The following is a 21412-nucleotide window of genomic DNA, read 5'->3' as shown; positions in this document are numbered from 1 at the left end:
CGCATTTATATAAATATATTATTTATTTATTATATTAATATCATTAGACTACTACAATATTTATAATCGAAAAATAAACGTTTATAAACTTTTTAAGAATTTGATTATGATGAATATGTAAATAATTGTGACTTTATAACTAAAAGTTATGTCTTATTTAGTGTGACTTTATAATTATACTTATAACTTGTTATCAATTATTTTTACAGATATCAAATAATATTGTTATAAAATTTACAACTTCATAAAATATTATTATAAATATTAAAATGTGTAATGTAAGAGTGTTTATTTAAAATGTTGAGTTAGAAAATATTTGATTTATAACACTTTATGATTGGATTTAAAATATTTGAATAATTTTTATATTTAATCACAACAATATCATTTATTTATCTATCTATTTTAGTTAAAGCGTGAATAATAAATATAGGTACAAGCACTTAGATACCTTGAAGATAAGAGTAGAGTATTAAAATTGATACCCAAGAGGATACAGAGACAAATATACATATTTTTTTAAACAGAGACGAGTACTACAGTACCCTATTCAAACCCTACCCAGTTACATCCCTAATCAATCCAAACAAATTCAATCTAAATTGGTTGATGGATTAGAGATTGGTTAATGGAGACTGTCAAAATCAATAAAAAAAATTGGAAGCTTCTAAAGATGTAAGATCGGGATTCTATTTTCACGTGTTTTGATTTAATTCATTAATTAATGGATTCATTTTCACAATGATTGCGGTAATCCAGGCAACAAACCCTATCATTATTCACAATGCCATCGGTGAAAAGGAACTGTTGTTTTTTACACCGGTCTGATTTTAAAACTTCAATTGGCCACAAAGGATGAAATGCCAAAATATATAAACATGCTTACAAAAACTAGTGTACAAATGATAGTCTACAACAATTGTCAATCTTTTAATTAATAGGAACATATCATTATCAGTATCCTATATCTCATCAACAACTTGATCTGTCAATCCTCCAACAAGCCACTTCAAAGTTGTAACTAAATAAAATCCACCCTTCAGTCAAATATCTCCTGGGATTCGATTATACTGTGCTGACTGAAAAGGTGAGACATACAGGTTAAAGAAACACTGTACAGAGAATCTTCTCATGCAATGATGATAAAGTGGTGAATACACGATTCAGGAACATGCTGAAAACAAATAAAACATTAATATCGCAGTCCTTACTGGTCATCTTTTGCGACTCGATAATATCTCTCCGCATGCTGGCGCTGACCAATCAGTTGAGCAAAACGCTCATCATGAGTAATAACAATTAGCTGAAAATTTTCCTGGCCTTTCCTATCCTCCATGATCCTGCATGTCAAGGAAGATAACAGTAAATAAACATAAAAATAAAATAAACCATTATAGCTATTTGTTTAGTCCGAACTAGACCATCCATATCCATTCACACCTTAGGATAGCAGCAGCCAGACTTTCAGAATTTGGTCCATCCAAATTTGTGGTTGGTTCATCCAATGCGAGAATTCCACAATTGAGGCAAAACGTTTCCGCTAAAGCCAACCGTATGATAAGAGATGCCAGTACCTGGAACCTCGCAAATAATTCAAGCTTAATTAAGTTGTAAAAATGATAATAAAATATAATACTAGGTATTGCAATTCCCACGATAACATAGCATACCTTCTGACCAGCACTACATCTTCCTCTCATTTCTAACTCTGCATCACCAGTCTGCATGAGAACCTGTATGGTATACAAAAGAAGAATATTTCAAAAACTGTAGGAGAGAAAATTAGAAACCTTTACAAGTAACCAGTGTTTCAATATAAAGATAACAAACCCTGTAACTGTAGGATCGGGTACCACCACCTTCGGAATCAGAATGAATACTAATGCAGTCAATATCTTGTCCTCTATAAGTCTGTTGCCACAACTCCCTTATAATTTTATTGATTTCTTCCATTTTCATTGTGTGGAAGCGCATCAGTGCTCTGAAAGATGAATGATATGGAAAATAAATAAATGTAGATTTTCACTTAAATTTATCCTTAAGCATCTAATTTTATTAATTAAATACTTGAACACAAAAATGGTCAGCCTAACATGCTTTCATAATTCTGAAATGTATGTCAGGAGTGATAATAAGCTCACAATAAGAACTAAATACAAAGTGAGCCAATTTTATTATACTTTTGATTCTCCTAGCTTTACCATAGTTTGATGTGACCCCTTGGCTTTGATTGCAAAAACTAACAGTAAAACATTATTATCACACTTAAAGTCAAATAACTAATGGGATCAAATCCAAAAACTAATGCTCAAGGGACCAAAAGTGTAATTCAGTATTCTTTTTCCAAGTCGAGAAGAATACAAATGGCAAACAAAAATATAATGATGCAATGTATAAATATAGTCAAAATCCAGCACCACCCAACAGCTTATACCAAAGCTTCCAAGTGACCCCAGCACCTCTCAATGCAAACCACCATGAGAGATTAGCCTTAGGAGCTCAAAAGAGGGAACCTTAATAAAATGATTATGCATAGCAAAACCATGACTAAAACACGACAAAGAATACAAACTTGACATGCAATGAAAAACATTACTGAAACTCACTTATCCAGTGCATTGTAGTATCTGTCCAGGTCCTTGTTTGCCATTTCAGTTGTCTGTAAAGAAAAGGTTAGTTGTTAACAATTTAAAATCGACATTGACCCATAAATATTAATGTACAAAACATACACATTACACCTTAAGCTGGATAAGCTGGTCAAAATATCGCTTATCTATGTCCTTGTATTGGGCCTGCTTAAGATCAATCTTATTTTTGGAAATATTGCTCTGGTAAACAGACATTGTTCCTTTGCACCTGTTTGACTGTCATGAAGATAGAGGTACACCAATAAAAACTGAAGCAACAAATTGCAATAATTCTGTAATAGAAGGAAAAGTAAATAACTGTTGATGAACATAGTATGATGCATGGATATGATTTGAGTATCGAAAACGATACGTAGCTGATACGACAATACGTTATTTATTGAAAATTTTAGGATCCGAAACATTCAGGATATGTTATAGTAGTAAATAAAAAATTGATAAGAACAAAATACTCATTAAACATTTAAGTGATATAATATAATTTTATTAAAATCTATATTTTGAGTAAATATTTCCCGCAACATGACACTGAGTCTCACACTAGTAACTATATTTGTGAATATAAATGCTTATAATAGTCTTAATTATTTATCAATAACTATATATAAATAATTATAATGACAAAACATGAATGCGAACGAATCTCATCAAGCATGTAAACAAAGAGCTGGAAAATATGATAGTGAACCGTACAAGTTAGGCCTAAAATCTTATTAAGTTTCAAAACAAGTAACTCTAATCATATTCAGTGCATATTATCGTTTACTGAGTGTCGCACCATCTCTGTCAGAATTCTCCCACTTGTTCTATTGTGTTATTTACTAGTGAACATGTTTGCTTCATTTCTTCCTTATGCGTTTGCATTTCTGCATGATCGCGTAACGACAGCGGGTCGTCCACGTATCAGACTTTCTTATTAGAAAATAGGTCTCGAATAATTCATTGGCGCATATTGATGACGTATTGAGTACAATACGCGACAAAATTAGGCGTATCCGTGCATCATAGAACATACAAATGGTAAAATGTCCACCAATCATGGTTGTTGGCCGGACTATTTACAGATTGCAAGCACAGAATTCTGAATTTGCAATATAAAAATACCTCTGAACAAAGCCTCTCTCTCTCCTCGGATAATTTCCGGAGTTCCGTTTCAATTGCAGAAAATACACCAACCTTCAACATATTTTCTTCAAGTATTTCAATTTCACGTAATAGCTCATCTACTTCAGCCTTTGTTTTTCTGTAATTTGAATTGTCCTCAATTTTTCTTCTATACTGATCTTGATTTCGCATCAAATCTTTCCTTTTTTCTAGTTCATCTATAATTTCCTGCTTCCTGGATTCACATCTTTGCAGTTGAGATTCTGATAGAGATTTCTTTTCCTGCAGCTCCTTCAACCTGTCTCCTCTCTTTAAATCAGAGTACCTATACAAACAAAACTTGTGTTAAGGATAATTGAACTCTTATAAATTAACAATTTTTTAGCTGATAAGCTTACTCTTTGATCTTGGAAGTCATTTTAAAAACTGCTTCGGCTTCCTGCTAATAAATTCTCTTTTTTTCAACCAGATGCTCAAACTCTTGGTCAAGTCTAATTTTCAGTTCATTATAGTCAGCAAATATTTTATCTTTGTGCTTGGATAAAGGTCCAATGGCTTCTGCCAGGCTCTGCAAATACCAAGATATTGGATGGAACTAAGCATTGTGATTTGGTAGACAGAGAAAAAAAACTTTAGCGTTTTAAAAAATGAAGCTACAAATGAATTTCGGTTGATGCAATCTTTTCGAAAAACAGGTGTCTGATTCTTTTCCTTTGAATAAATTCAGACAAAACATGCTGAGTTTGAGGATAAACTAAAAACAAGTGTATGCCTCAGTTACTGAGCTAGAGAATTTTGTAAAAGAGGTAATTTCTATAGAAAAAAAGCTATTTCTTAATTTTAAATAAACACAGACACAACATATTGAATTCAAATATGAACTAAATACAGTAAGCCAAAAAAGGGTTGGAAGAGATAAATAATAACAGGCATCTGTTTGTTGTGTTGAATATGTGGAAAAAGGAGGGGAAATGGCAACATTGCACATGCCTATTGCAGCATTACTTAAAATCAAGTACCCATCAATGTCTCAGATAAGTAGACAACCTTCTCATCAAGATCAACTTGGGTCATTTCTTCTGTCAAGCGCTCTAGTTCTTCTTCTAATCTTTGAACATCTTGTAATTTCTTAGCTGCATTTGTTTTCTCATCCCTTGCAATGTACAACCGTTTTTCAATTGTTGATATACGATTCTCCATATCTTTCTGCTCTTCCATCAAATTCTTCAACTCAGTATTCAAATTGTCCCTTGTAACCAACATATGCATGAGGGTAATATTCAGAACAAGCAACATCAAACCAAGTAAGATATAGACGCACTTAGGGAATGATAGATGAAGTTAAGTTGATGAAAATCAATTCTCTAATTAGATCTAGATTAAAAATTTGGTGGTGTTAGTAAATAGTTGAAATTAACTGAATCTATGTACTTTGTGCCTTGCAATGCAGTGAGCTCTGATTGAGTTTCTTCCAAACTTCTCACTCCTGGTCCTCGAAAATCAAGACTACATTCTAATTCCTCAATCTTCTTTTGCAAATCTTGAATATCTTGGAAAAGTTGATCAGCTTTTTCAACAGGTTTTATCACTGTGTCAACCAAATCCTTGTCAGTCTTCACTTGAGCTAAAACACCCAAAATCTGCAAAATCAGAGCAGTTGTATAAGCCAAAGCCAGTTAACACCAAGAAAGAATGACAAATACATCGGTGGGAACTGATCTGAATGTATACAATTACTGAATAATACTACTGATGTATTTATAAAATTGCTCCAGCAGAGAAGTTGCAAGGGAATTGCAATATACCAACGGAGAGATGGAGAGAGAGAGAGAGAGATGGTAACTACCAACAACCACCTAGAAGTTAGAGCGCTTAGTCTCTCCAAACCAACCAAGACATTAAAAGAAAGTGACATGCATGAAGGGATAGTCTATTTAAAAATTTTTTAAGGAAATGTTTGAAGGAAAGTATAATGATTACATCATCCAGTGCCTGGGATTTGTGATCCAGCTCTTCCTTGACTTGCTGGAGTTCCTTTTCAGCATTAGGGATTGTCTCCTTCTTAAGTTTAACATATTCTTCGTAAACCATACGAAGTTTGTCCAACTGCTGATAATAAGAGTCTGCACTTGAGGACTCCACAGCAAGAACTTTCATATGTTCAGCTGAACTAGCAGCCTTCACTCTTTGCTGTTATTAAAAGAAAAAAAGCCAGTTCAAAACCAAATAAAGTTCTTGGTCAGTATAGTAGGAAAGGATGTAAAATGTGACAACCTTCTGGACAAAACTGTCTTCTTCTTCTGCCGAGAAAGAACGCTCACAGCAAGGGCAAAAATGATGAGCTCTGGCAACCCTTTCAAATGGATCAAACATTTGCCGCATGCCATCGGCAATGTTATATTTGCTGCAGCCAATTGACAGAAGAAATATCAGTACATTTGAGACGAACATTCAGGACAACAGAAAAAGCAATCTGAAGTGGTCACACAGAAGACTTCATGGATGTGGTCTGGCATAAGTTGACCTTTTCTGTACATCTCTTTTCTCCTTTGCAGACTCTAAAACTTTGAGAAAAGAATCAATTCCAGAATATTGCTGATCCAAAGACTGAAACTTGGAGTCAATAAATCTTTTTCTTGCTGCAAAACAATTATGTGTACAAATGGTGTGATTCTATATGGCTGAAGAAAGAAAGTACAGTATACTACTGGACGAAGAAGTGGAATATATAAATGAAAGTACAATTTGGGCATTGTTAAGATATGTATATGATTTGAATTATTTTTTATGTAAATGTCTAAAAATTAGGTTTCTTGGTTCTTATCCCCTATAATCACGAGATTTTACCTGCTAGATTCCGATCTACTTGCCATGGAATATCATCAGCAACGGGGATACTTGGGGATTTAGTTAGGGCATTTAGGTTCTTGTATTTGGCACAGAACAAGGCCAAGAGTAAAGCAGATGCAGGGTACCCAGCAGGTATCGGGGTGAAAAACTATTTGTTTCTATTGGGTGTGGTTAACATTTTGGGATTCCTTTTTACCTTCTTGGTGCACGATTATTCTCTCTATGAAGGTTCCAGATTTGTCCTTACTTTCCATTTTGATCAACGAAAATATGCATCCTTGTTCAAACAGCCGTTATCTCTCCTGTTTCTGACGCATTTTCTCACTCTGTTGATCGATCACGACTTCGTTTCGTTAGAGTCGCGTTGCTTCTTCTTCAATGTTTGTCATGCAATTTAGTTCTTACTAATAGACTATAACAGTGGCTTTTATTCCCACCGACAAACACTCTGGTGGTATCCCTTTTTCCACATATGAATCATATTAGTGATGACTTTTTCTTCCGTTGATTGTTATTTTGACGGTGTCTTTTATTTTCAAACTCACTTTATCTTGGCAATTTTTTTCAGATGCACTGGCCCCATCGTTGTCCCAGATCTATTGGCATTGTATTTCTCTCCCTGAAGCACGTCTTTCTCTCAAGTTAAAAATATTTTTAGTATATTATTGGTTTGAAGCTTCTAAATGCAATTTTTTGCCATAAATTTCTCTCATACTAATGATTATTCTAGCTATTTGACTAGGTTATATTTGTAGTAATTCTCTCCGACTTCACATGCATCCCTGAGTTGCCTTTCCATCCTTTTTATTATTTTGTGGAGCAAAACATTGTTTTCTTGTAACAAGCTAAAGCTTAGTAAGTTTTAGAGTATCTTGAGTTATTTCCTATGATCATTTTATAATCACATAGATATCTTATAATATCTCTTGTTATTATTATGATTTGTTCCTGATTTAAAATTGAGTTTGTTTCTCTATAAATAGAGATTAGTATTGAGTCTTTTGTAATCAAGATGACATAAAGTTATTATCAATAATATTTAAACCTTTATTATTTTCTCTCCTCCTTTTCTCTAAAATCTCACAACTTCAACACATACACTTTTTACAGTGATAATGCTCATAAACATTTGTCCCATCAATTTGAAACATTTATTGCTTCCCATGTCATTCTTCACCAAACAACATGTGCTCATAGATCTCAACAAAATGGAGTTGTCGAACGCAAGAAACAACACCTTATTCAAATCACTCATACTCTTATTCGTGGTAACAATTCATTTCAGTTATGGGGAATGTTGTTTTCACATGTCTTTGTTTGTCTTTAATAACAAAATACCTTACTCAATTCCTTTTCCTCATATCCCTATCCCTTCACTTTCGTCTTATCTTTTGGTTTTACATGTTTATTACACAAACTCTTTGTTGGACTCGACAATCTCTCATGTGCACCTTTCTTTATTATAATCAACCTCATAAAATTTATTGTTGTTTTTCACCTATTGTTCAACAATACCTTACCTTATATCAGTTGTTGTTACCTTTTCAAGTGTCTACCTTACTTTAAGGAGAACCACTTGTCACATGAGCCTTTTTTTATTACAATCTCTAATCTTCCTATTATTGTTACTCGAGTCTATCCCACCAGAGACCCCATTTGCGGATACTCGACCCGAGCCATCTAGTTTGGTGCATGCCTATGTTCATAACCTTGTTTATGCTACTAATTCCAGCCATGCCACCTCCTTTACTGAATCTAGTAATGTCAATTAAATTTAGTCTTTCTATTACTCTTCTTCTTAAAGGTGCGTTCCACTTGTAGTATGTTTCCTTATTATATTGCTTTGTCATGCCACCTCCTTTACTGAATCTAGTAATGCCAGATAAATTTGGCCTTTTATTGCTCTTCTTAAAGGTGTGTTCCACTTGTAGTATGTCTCCTTATTATATTGCTTTGAGTTATTATCGTCAATCTCCTTCACATTATGTTTGTCTTTCCACTTTGTCGTCTATTTCTAAACCTAACTCTACTGATCTCACTCTAAGTGGTGAGTTTGGTGACAATTAGTGATTGATTAGATGTGTGCTCTTCAAAGTAATGGTACTTAGAAATTGAAACAACATTTCTCTCACCAATTTAAGACTAACACATTGGCAAGCTCCGACGTTGGTTTCGAGGTAGCTCATTCTAAGGATGGAATAATGATTTCATATAGAAAATATACTATGGATAATCTTCAAGAGACAAGATTATTGAATGCCAAATAGTTGACAATCATGTGAGTCCAAACATAAAACTTCTACTAAATAAGATGGAGTCATTATCAAGTTCAAAGAGATATAGGAGATTAATTGAAAAATTGGACTATCACAAAGTCACTCGTCAAGACATATCTTTTACAATCACTGAGGTAAGTCATTTCTTAGATTCTCGTAGCCATTGTCATTGGGATGTTGTAATACATAAAAGGTCTCATTAATGAAGACAAATGACATGTTCAGATAATTGGTTGTTTCGTGTCAACGAGAGAGCTCACTCATTGACATATGATCCACTTATGGGTATTGGTTGCTTAATGGATTAGAGACAACTTGATATCATGGAAAAGCAAAGGACAAAATATAGTTGCAAGATCCAGTATGGAGAGACTATGCAAATGATGCTAATATGTGATAATCAAACGCCATTGTATATTTCCTCTAATCTTGTTTTCCATGAGACGACCAAACATACCTATAGATTGTCATTTAATTGGGGAGAAGATTGTGCCAGGAGGCATCATTACGAGCTTTGTCCACTCTAATGAATAGTTGGCAAATGCCTTTCTCTAATACCTAACAGGTCCTCAAATAAGTTATATGTGTAACAAGCTCGAAAAATATGATTTATATGCTCAAGCTTGACGGGAGTGTTTAAAATATATTATAATTTTGTATTTATTATTTAACATTATTGTATAGCTGTGTCATGTTATAGCTATCATGAATATTCATATCTCTTATATTTATTTTGTATTTATTATCTTGGGGTTATATAAAATCAACCATGTTGTGTAGTTGAAATACATGATAATTAACACGTGTCTTTCTCTTTTCTCTCTCTCAACACTATGCAAGTTTATTTGTATTCTATTGTGCTTTATTTCTGTATTGTTGTTATGCAAATTCATGTGGCTATTGAAGGCCACACATTTTTTAATAAAAAAATAGCCTTCAATAGCACAGTAAAATCTATACAGAAATTCTAACAAAGAAACCCAAACTTCTACTCTCATTAGAGATGAGAATAGGTTAAGTCGTCCGTCAGGGGCATATGGCATAGCCTACTTATGGTCTGGTCTGGCCTATTTAATAAAAAGGTTAGGCTCAGGTTATTTTTAAAGTATATTTATTTAAATAGATCAACCTTATAAAAAAGCCTATTAAGTCTAATAGCCTTTAAAGGTTATTTTTTAAAATCATTTTGTTAGAAAAATCATTTTTTGTTTAATATATATAGATATGTAAAATATAACATTTAAATATTTTAATATTAATAAGGCTTTTAAATAGGCTTACAGACCGGAAAAAAAGCCTATGATAGGCCGTAGGCCAGACTCATGCCTAAAAAATTAATCGTAGGTCAGGCTCAGGCATTTCAAAGCCTGACCTATTCCCACCCCTGACTCTCATAGTGATTCGTCAAATAAAGTATGCAAGGAAGATGATTTATATAGAACTACTTTGAATGATAGATAAAACTAACATTCCATATCCTTGTGGTGTTTAGATAGATTATTGCCAACTTCTTGTATCTTCATCTGCAAAATATTTACTTCCTTGTCAGCTTCCCGGTACTTTGCATTCAGCTCATCATATTCAGCTTCAACAGTCCTGCACAATTAATAGCATTAATACAACAGAATTTGTGACGATCACACAAATAAATCTTTTTCCCTAAACTGATACATGATAGCCATAGGCATGAAAAATAAAAAATGTAACGGCAAAAGGACCTAAGGCATTGGGAATAATAATACTATTATCAAATGTCATGCGCAAGGCCTCTTAGATTATTGATTTAAAAAAGAAGTATCTGATTCATTTTGATACAGAAATCAATATATCTCAACATGAAATCATGAATTTTCAATTTACATGAATGTTAGAACCAGTCACGCAACAGACAAGAGAAAAAACATAGAATATAATGCCAATTATCATAGGGACTAAAAACATATTTAACTCAATTCAAAATAACTTGGAAAAGGAATAGCATAATCGAGAAAGCAGTGCATGCATTCAAATAAATGGATAGACCAAATCCAAAAGTTATACTGCCAGAAAGAAAAAGAAATTACAGCACATTTCTTGTGATTGAATGGTTAGTAGAAAAGACTAGGTACAGAAACACTAAGAATGAAATTTCTTAAAGAAAAAACAAGAAGTTAGACATACACAATCAAAGAGAAGGTTTTCCAACCTTAATGCTTGTGTGATTTCCTTCTTCACGTCTTTATCACAAGGAATTCTCCCTTTTAGCACCCTTCTTATTTTCTCTTTTTGGTCATCAATTCTGTAAAGCATTCAAAAGATATAACTCTAAAATAATAAGTTAATAAGAGAGGGAAAAAGAAAATTGATCTACATCTTTTTATGTTTCTTCTTCTGAATCTCCAAGTCTCCCTTCAAAATAGAAAATCTCTCTCTCTCCTTTGAATCAGTAGCCATGGTAACCAACTCTCGATTGACAACCTTAATCTTTTGCTCTACATTAAGGAGTTCACTTTCCATTTGATGTTTCTTTAGTTCAAATTCTCTTTCAGCAAGTTGCATATGCTTCCTATCCAGTTCAATTTTCTGCAAGCATTACTTGAAATTATGTTATCAGATTTGCCAGATGTCTAAAATTGAGGCAGTAAACTACCATACAACACCAAAGAGTAACCCGACTCACCAAATCTCTTTCTCTCTCGTCTATATGAGAAAAATTAATATTAGATAATTGAAGTTCATGTGAATCAAGCTCACTTTTCTTCTCTTCAATGCGCTTTATAATGTCAGTCTGCATGTACAAAAAACCATTAACACTGTACAAGTAACATATAGGCATTTGATAAGAAATGGACTGATGCAAACACTAAACCTTGATCTCTCTCTTAGTTTGTATTTTAGCCTCAGTATTTTGCCAACTTTTATTTGCTTTCAAGTAGCAATCCCATGCCATCTTGAGTTGAGTGTCATTTGCTTTCTGTAGAAAAGATGCAAAAAACAAAAAGTCAGTCCTCCCATGGTTCAGACTTCAGAGTCTCAAGGATATTTTAGATATCTAATAACAACACTGAACAAATTCAAGATTCATGTTGTTTTCTTCCTTCACACATGGTGAAAACAATGAGAACATACGGCCTATTTAGAGAACCGGAATATCCAAACAAGAAAAGAAATTCAGCTTGAGAATATAACAAAAGAAGGATAGGAGCATAGTGTATGATATCCTTCTAAAGTAAACACCTAGTAAAAGATCCACATCAATTGAGCAAAGAATAAAAATCTCTGCATATCCAGCAGTGGAACCTTATACTTGAGTACCATAAAGAAGATATGAAAGACGCTTTATCTCAAATTTCTGCCACTTTAGATACCGTAATAGGAAGAAATCATCCTTCAAATTCTGTCATTTCCCAACTTCTCTCCAATCAAAGGTACCTAAAAGTGAATATATATATATATATATATATATATATATATATATCTAATTAAAAAGGAAGAAAAGATGAGCACCTTTTTATCTTCTACGTCCTTCTCAAGATCTCCAAACCTTGATTTTAAACGATTAGTGAGGTTCAAAGCATCCTCAGCACTGAAGGGTGGCTTTGAGAGATACCCTAAGTTATACCTAGCAAAAAGACTTTGAATGGAAGTATCTCGTTCATTCTTCAAAGACATGTGAGCCTGCAGTTTGAACCAGAGAAAAATTTACGACAACATTCCACACAACAAGATGTCAGTATTGGCAATGTATAAATTCATTTACTTCTGCTTCAGTTTGTAGCTTGCTGATCTCCCAGATAGACTCATTGATGGTCTTCTTAAGGACAGGAATTTTTGTGTCATTGTCAGTCTTCTCTCTTTCCAACTTATTTATTTGTGTTTGTGAATTTGCAATCCTTTCATCAAACTGCGACTTCAATTCCATCAACTCTTCATCCGTTTCTAGTAAATATACAAAGCAGAAAAAAGAATGAGAAACTTACAAAATATTATGATGGCCATTTATGAGCAAATCTAATAAGTATAAAAAAATTAACAAGATAGAAAACCTAAGAATTTAATTACACACCTTCATACTCCTCAGCAAGAGCAGCATATTGCTTCTGTTGTTCCTTAAATAGAGTGCTTCGTTGTGTAGTTTTAGTTGATATTTCATCCTTTAGCTTTGTCAAATGTTTCAATGTTTTTTCAGCATGATCAATTTTAGTATCTAAATCTGTAATGCTTCCATCCAACTGCTGTATCTGACCTTTTACAGATTCTGTTTTCTCTTGATCCTGTGCAATGCTTTCCCGAAGCTATAAGAAAATAAAATTAGGTAATTAGATTCTCTTTTCCTTCTATTTTAGGACATTGTGGTGATTGGAAAGCATCTCCTATTTAGGGAGTGTATAATCTATTTAATACTTGAATATATTTTGTTTCAATTTTTTTTAGAAAAAGAAAACTCTATTAATGATGTAAGACAAGTCAACCCGGATGTGATTGGGATTGTTGAGGGCTAGTCATCTAGCAAACCCATGAGCAGCTCAATTTCCACTAAGATTAACAAAAACAACATAACAGTTTTCTAAATCTCTAAGGGCTATTTGATGAACAGGATAAGAGGATAAGAGGCATATAGGAATAAGTTATCATATTTTGTCTCAATCCAATGTTTATTGAATCAACATAATATGATAAATTAATCCAAAACACTATCTTATCATGTCTTTCTAGTTGAAATTTTTATCTTAAATATGAGTTAGGTTAGAAATTAACAAGAACTGATAAGAACAGTAATTTACTAGTTATCCTTATAAAATATAATTTAAAATATAAAAATTCAAATATAATCAAATATAAAAACAATAGAATTTGATATTAAACTTCAAATAAAATATTAGTAATTAATTTAAAAATATTCATGATTTTATCACGAGTATAATTTTGTCTTTTTATATAATTTAAAAAATTATTATTCATAATTATAAAAATATGAAAATTTAATAAAATTTTAAAATAAATACGATTAGTTTACAAGGATGGTTTTGTCATTTAGATTTACATATAATATATATAAAAATATGAAAATTTAATAAAATTTTAAAATAAATACAATTTGTTTACAAGGATAGTTTTGTCATTTAGATTTACATATAATATATATCATATTTTTACTTAGATTATCTAACAATTAAATAAAATTATTTGATTACTCATAATTTAAAAAAAAAATTGAAATTTTTTATTTAGGGTCAATGGATATTTTTAAATGTAAAATTTTATTTTATTACTTTTTTTACTTTTTAGTATTTTGTGTTAATTTATAATATTTGAAAGTCTTATAAGTTAATTTGAATAAAAACATTATGTAATTTTTTCACAATGGTAATTTTGTCATTTAAATATGATATTACCTCTGTCTCTATATGTAAGACTCTTTGATCAATGCACAAGAATTAAGAAAAATATTTTTTGCATTAAAATGGTCGATAATGTACATTCTCTTTCCAAAATTATCCTTCAATTATTGAGGGAGGGAATGAGTTGATTTTGTAATTATATCCAGTTAATTAGGCGTATTTTTGTGAAAAACTAATTAATGTTTCTAATAATTTGAAGAGGGTCTTATATAAAGGGACACAATTTTTTTACAAGATGGTCTTACATATAAAGACAAAGGTAGTATATATTATATCATGTCATGATTAGATATGTACCAAATACATGATAGGATAAAATAATGTTATCATGTGCGCATCAAACACAGAATATGATAATGATTATCTTGTCATTATCATATCCTATATTTATTTAGCTTTATATTTTATCATCTCTTTATAGTATCCTACGCATTAAACGGACCCTAATAGCATTCTAACACCATTCAGTGATGGTCCTACAATAAGACTTAAAGGAGCATTTTCTGGTTGAGAGCTTGAATCAGGGATAGGGCATCTGATTCGATCAACACACGATGGAGACCAAATTCACGAACAAGCTCAATTGTCTTGCGGATTTCCATAGCCTAAGAAGTGATGATGTCGTTGAAGCCCTCCACTCCATGAGCCAAGTCACTACAACAATGTTTCTACCAAAATAGCCATGGAGATGTTAAAAGAGATCCTCGAAAATGCTTTTGTTTCTAAAAAAACACATACCATAAGTGATGGTTGTCATTAATTCACAAGTTATTCAATACTTGTCACTAAGGACATGAAGAATCCAATCCTTGAACGTAATAACCCTCCCGTTGTTGAAATGAATAACCAAAGGGGACCCAAACCAGATTTGGGTTGCCCACATACATTCCTTAAACACGTGACCAAGGATTTCAATAAAGGTTTCACATCTAGGGTAGATTAGAGGGCATGAAACCCTTATCTTACTTACCGGGTCTCTCATAGGCACAAAGTCGTTAAGAATCCTCCATATGAGGTGAGCCTGTTTCTGATGAATAATAAGCTTCCAATGCTTATGCCAAGAGGAATTACCCACACAACGATTAGATAGGTTATGGGACTCCATCTGTTCCTACTTCTTGACAGCCAGACTTAATAAACAATCTCCCTCTTTGTTGCCACTCCATTTTAGAGAGTCTTGAACCAAAGGGTTAATGAGTGGTATTGGACAAATCTAATCTGCTACGAAAGGTCTTGCACCATACAAATATTGTCATCTCATAACTTAGGACTCCAAATTTTGAAACAATTGTTTTGTTATGGAAGCAAGTTAACCTCCTAGATTCTAATGTTGCCTCCATTTCCAACCCTTCAAAATCATCCTCTTTTGAGAACTCATGAGTGTTGACAAATACTCTTACAAGCATAGATGGGTAATGACCAATTACAGCTTTTAACAAATGTATAGAAGGGTAATATTTGGTCCTAAGGCATTGAGCAACCAAAGAATCAAGGTAGGCCATCAGTCTCCAAATTGGTTTAGCTAGTAACTAGTAAAGCCTCATTAAAGGCTATGAAAGTGGCTAATCCAATCCCTCCTTTAGATTTCCTTTTACGTAGGCCAGTTGTTCCAGTGGATTTTCCTCTCAGTAGATTTGTTGCCCACCAAAAGTTGCAGATCATTCTCTATAAGTCTTCAAGCATACCTTTAAGAATCAAGATAGGTTGATCATTGGGACACAACAATTCAAATTTTACAATATAGGTGAGTAAATTCATGCAATCAACATGTGTTGATCACTGGGAATTCAAATTTCACAATATATTAAGAATGCGCCAGGTCAAGGATTGTTGTATGAAGATAAAGGAAACACTCATGTTGTGAGATACTCATGCAAGTTGGGCAGGATCACCTATTGATAGGAAGTATTTTGTAATTGTTTAGGATAACCTTGTATCTTGAAAAAGTGAAAAGTAGAATGTGGTTGTTTGGTCTCTAGTGTTGAGAAAAATAGCATATTATGACAATGATGACTTGTGACCTTATATGAACTAGTAGTTACTTCACAAGTTGATCTGACGAAGGTGTACTATGATAATGAAGATGCTCTTCACATTGCATTAAACCTAGTCTTTCGTGAAAGAACCGAACATATAGAAATTGATTATCCCTTTATCAGGGGGAAATTCTCGATAAACATATTGTTGAGTTTGTCAACTCTAATGACTAGCTTAAAAATATTCACAAGTCCTTCCAAAGGTTCTCATATTCAGTTCATTTGTAACGAGCTAGGTGCATATGACTTGTAAGAGTTGGAAATAGATTAAGAATTAAGTTCAGTAAATAAAGGAAGCATTACTTATTATTCTTGTAAATTGTATCAGTACCAGAGTACGAGGTAGATGATTGGCACAAGCTTTGAATCACATGGAGTTTATTACCCTAGATCATTTTGTGCTATGGACAATTCTCTAAGTTGTCTCCATAATCATTGGGATTGTCAAAGTTTAAACAAACTAGAGAAAGTAATTCCTAGTCTTTTCCCATTTACGATCATATAGGCGTGAATCTAGCACTTCAATAAATGTTTTGGCTTCTCTACCTTCTCCAAATCAACTTTCATCCAAACATATTTTCGTTCTAGTTTATCTACCTTCTCAAGACTAACGTTCATCAAGTCCCGACTTTATAATTGATATTCGCAGAGGTATTTGCTCCAATCATAATCCCCAACCCCAAGTATAGTTTTGTAAGGTATCATCACCTTTCTCGTGTTCAATATAAGCTTGCACCTCCTCCTTATCGTCTATTTCTATTATTGAAATTGTCTAGAAAGCTTTTCCAGACAAGATGGAGGCAAGCAATGATTGAGGAAATGTAAGCCATAGAATCAAACCATACTTGTTCTTTGCTTCTTTTAACTCTAGATAAAAGACTTGTGGGATGTTGGTCGGTCTTCACTACAAAAATAGAGCTTAATGATGATGTCAATTAGAGGTGTGCAAAATATATGGTTAATTGAACCATATTGATAAAATTGATCGCACTGCACCAAAAAAAAAAACCAATTAAATGGTTCATGATTTGAATCACATATTTAAAACATTTCAGTTAACCAAACATAATTCAAAAACCCGTTTAACAATTTTAAAAAAAAATTTAACCTCAATTAAGATTTTTTCTCTTAGAAAATTTTTGAAATTTGTTTTTCTCAAAAACAACTATATAAAGTAATCGAAACTTTTTTTCGAAAACAATCAAAAATATTTTAAATCGTTTTATTCTTCGAAAAATTTTGAGAAAAAAATAAAAAATATTTTTTTCGTAAAATATTTTTGATTTTTTTTTTCGAGAAATTTCTATTTTTCTCAAAAAAAATTTGCCAAAAGAATTTTCAATATTTTTTTGAAAAATAATCGAAACTTTTTGTTTCAAAACATTTTTTACATCATTTTTCTAAAAAAAATGGATATTTTCTTCTTGAAATAATTTCAAAATTCTTTTTTCGTACAACTAGTTTGAAATCTGTTTTAACTAAAAACTTGTTCAAAATATTAAACTAATTTATATTTATAAATCAGTTTTAAACCGATTCAGAACTGCACTAGACTTGATTCGAATGTGGTTTTTAAAAACTGAACCAAACTATTAATGTGGTCCAATTCGGTTCAATTTTTCCACAATGAAGACCCCTAATGTCGATCATCATTAAGCTTACAACGACACTTATTCTCTTGTTGCGAAAATGGCTTCAGCTTAAATCTTTCTAGCATCTAACATCTACCTTTGGCAAGAATCAATGGTCCCTGCATACGTTAGATATAAAGATCTACTTAATGCATGGAGATTTGACTGGGCATATATATATAGAGCAACCTTCTAGATTTGTTGCTCAGGGGGACTGATTTTTTAAGTTCAAAAATCAAGAAATGTCACAAACAATTTCCCCGATGTTAGATTTGGGTGAGTCAACTTGATCCTTCAAAACATAGGAATGACTCAAGGTGAAGAGGATCACCCAGTATTATATAAATTGCCATCTTATGTGAGGTTGGGATGACGACTCATTTTTTTTATATCATCAAGCGATTGCCTCCATCATAGTCTTCCATGAGCCAACCGAACATGTAGAGAATAAAAGATTGATTGTCATTTGTTCATAAGAAGATAGTTTCCAGAGAAATCAACACCTCAATTGTCAATTCAAATAAACAATTGAAAGATTTCCTCTCCAAAGCTCTTCAAGGATCGAGGATTTCTTATAAATACAAAAAGTAGGATGCTTTCAATATTTGCTTCTTATAGATTTATGATTTAGAATTAAATTAATGTTTGCTAATGTTCCACTTAGTTAACATTCATTGTATAGTAGTATATATGCAATGCACCCTAAGAAATAAAGAAAACACTAATTGATCTAATCACTTGAGCATATTCAAAATCACAATATCATATCATACTTCTCTCAAACATTAGAAGTTTATGCACCAAACTTAAGGGAGGGTATTGGAACAAATTTCTAGCTATGTTCTTAATCCCAGATAGGGGATAGGGGAAGGAAGCACCGGATCCCAAAACCGATATAGCGGATAGCTGCTATTTTGAAGACTAAAAAACATTAAACAAACTAAACATAAACCCTAATAGCATATGCGAAACACAATCTGAGTGTGATTTCTTCGCAGTCTCAATACGATGGCTGCACCTCATTTATGTATCAAAAGTATATGTAATCAGGTGAATTACAGCCACCTGATTACATATACTTTTGATACATAAAAAAGGCAAGAGAATTAGAGGTACCCATCCAACATTTAGTAGAGTTTAAGTTCAAGGTTATTAGTTATTACAATATAGAATAGCAAGGAAATCAAATTTCATCAGTAGAGTTCATAATTTTGGAAAAAGAAAGTGACCGTGTAAGCCGCATCTTTCAGAGTTTGAAGATTTTCCAGTTTCAGCTTGTAAGTCTTTATCTCTTGAGCTTGATCTTTGTGAAGTTTCTTTATAACCTCCAGTGCCTTTGTGTATCTGCTCAGTACAAAACCGTACAATGACTATCAACTCTAACAAAAAATCAACAGCACGTCCAGTGTAATCCAGTATGTTAAACGGAAAAGAATTGAAAGGCGAAAGCAGCAACTGATGATAGTTATGTTCTGATTGCTACAAACACAGGAAGCATCTAATTAATTTCTTATAAATTACCTAGCCCCTTGAATTGCATCCGACACACCAATCCAAAGTAAATCCCCATTATTTTGTGCTGTATCAACCTTATATGATTCCTACTAGTTCTTTTGGAGTAAAGCACAGGATTTGGTACATGCCGTGGAGGATGACAACTAAGACTACTGAATTAACAGAGCTGTCTGGTGTTGACAGTTTGTTACAAAGCTTATCTGATGTACTGTCTGTGTGAGCTTGATGAGAAAATTTGGTGAACTAAGTGGAAAAATGTAAAAGCCAAATAATAATTTGTCACATAAATAAAAAAGACAAATGAAATAAATCAATAATACGATGCTATCACAGCAAAGTTGAAACTGTGACAAAACTAGATGTGTAAATTGAGATAGGTGACGCAGAGTTACAACATAAACGAGAATAATTAAAGAGGAATTACCGAGTTGCCGAAAAGATATCATCAAACTTCTTCTTTAACGTGGAAGGATCCTGAAGTGGCCAATTGGCTTCATCTTGATGAACGAAAATGACATTTTCCAAAATGGCCTTTGAAACACCCATGAGTGCAGGAATCTCTCGATCCATGTCAGCGCATCTATAGCTAAGGCAAACTTTCTAACAGATCAGAGAAACAAGTCAAGTTAAAAGATGAAGAAAAAAAATAGTTATATTTTCATTTAGTACATGTTTGGTTTCAGTTTTAAAAGAGTCAAAAGTGATTTACAAAGATTTAAAATTGATTTTGGTATGTTTGGAGGTTCTCAATCAAAATTGATTCTAACTTGAAAATATCACTATGGTTTGTAGTATTTGCCTCCAAATGTGAATTTTAAACAACTTTATTGTTCAACTCACTTTAACTTAATACAAACATAAAATATTTTTACTTAAACTTCCTTTTGACTAAAATCATTTATCATTTTACCATAAACTCAATTTGAAATAAAACCAATTCAATCAAAATCACAGACACACACTTATTTAAGTTCTGAGAGTAAAACCTCGCCGGAATGAGGATTAATAGTTTGAAGCACACTCTCAATTGCCTTGTATTCCATCTTGGAGGCCTTTTGCGTGAGCTGAAAGGATCTTATGCAAACCACGTCTCTACCGGCGGCGGTTTTAAACCTGAGCTTAATTTGTCCCTTGGTTTCCGTTTCTCCGGCAACCTTCCCAATCCAAAAACAAATGCCAAACGGTTAAAAGACAACACGGTTTCGTGTAAATTAAAAAGTTAATGATTGAAAAAAATCGGTGAATGAAGAAAATAGTAAGGGAGATAAACCTTGGGGTCGTGAATGAAGCTGTGACCAGACCTAGCATTTGGTGGCAACTCACCGGTGCATGAAAGCTTCAAGCATTCTATGATTGTCTGCATAAAATGCATGTGTTAGATTAATTGATTAATAGAGAATGATGGTGTTAGTGTTGAAGTTTGAAATGAAAGAAATGAAGCATACGGTTTTGCCGGCACCGTTGGGACCGACGATTAGGGTTAAGGGTTTGAAGAAGGTGATGACGTTCTTATTCTCTGGGTCGAAACTTCGGATGCCCTTGATCAGCATCTTATCAACCGTACTCATCGTTCCTTCCCTCCTTTGTTTCGCTCCCTCTCAAACACTACTCATTCGTATTTCACACTGCTTTCGCACTCGTACTCACTACTCGTGCTACACTACCCGCTTTTCTTCATAATTAATTAAATAATTTTACGTTGGGCCTTGTAAGATGGCCCAATACCAGTGTAAAATATATTATAAAATTTGAAATTGTACTCCTCGGTTAAACTTGTATTTTTAAATGAATAATTAATATTCAAATAAGTTCGGATAACTAAGCATATTTTTACATTTTAAAATTTTCGAAAAAGTATTTTTCTTTCAATCTCTTAAATAGAAAATTTTAAAAATGAAATTTTTAGTACACGGTATAACTACTAAAAATTTAAGAAAAATGAAATTTTTGAGTCAAATGTTTTTCATT

At 32.8% G+C, this 21412-nt stretch overlaps 1 protein-coding gene across 1 annotated transcript; it reads right to left on the bottom strand.

Moving 5' to 3' along the window:
• Window positions 1-745: 745 nt before the first annotated feature.
• LOC101491365 (DNA repair protein RAD50) lies at window positions 746-21107 on the bottom strand. The gene is given in 28 exon segments (XM_073368556.1): window positions 746-1079; window positions 1212-1340; window positions 1441-1574; window positions 1671-1733; window positions 1831-1981; window positions 2607-2659; window positions 2742-2867; window positions 3756-4080; window positions 4154-4323; window positions 4803-5004; window positions 5187-5395; window positions 5736-5945; window positions 6030-6159; window positions 6280-6394; window positions 10350-10477; window positions 11067-11159; window positions 11232-11443; window positions 11541-11648; window positions 11730-11834; window positions 12368-12538; window positions 12621-12799; window positions 12927-13155; window positions 19159-19273; window positions 19869-20044; window positions 20431-20598; window positions 20715-20812; window positions 20815-20860; window positions 20863-21107. Coding segments are annotated over 28 exon segments (4035 nt in total). The 5' UTR covers window positions 21013-21107; the 3' UTR covers window positions 746-1039.
• Between the last annotated feature and the right edge of the window lie 305 nt (window positions 21108-21412).

This window comes from Cicer arietinum, chromosome 5 (genome assembly GCF_000331145.2).
Source record: "Cicer arietinum cultivar CDC Frontier isolate Library 1 chromosome 5, Cicar.CDCFrontier_v2.0, whole genome shotgun sequence".
Taxonomy (NCBI): domain Eukaryota; kingdom Viridiplantae; phylum Streptophyta; class Magnoliopsida; order Fabales; family Fabaceae; genus Cicer; species Cicer arietinum.
Note: the sequence above shows the minus strand (reverse complement) of the source record. Positions and strands in the feature narration are given on the sequence as shown.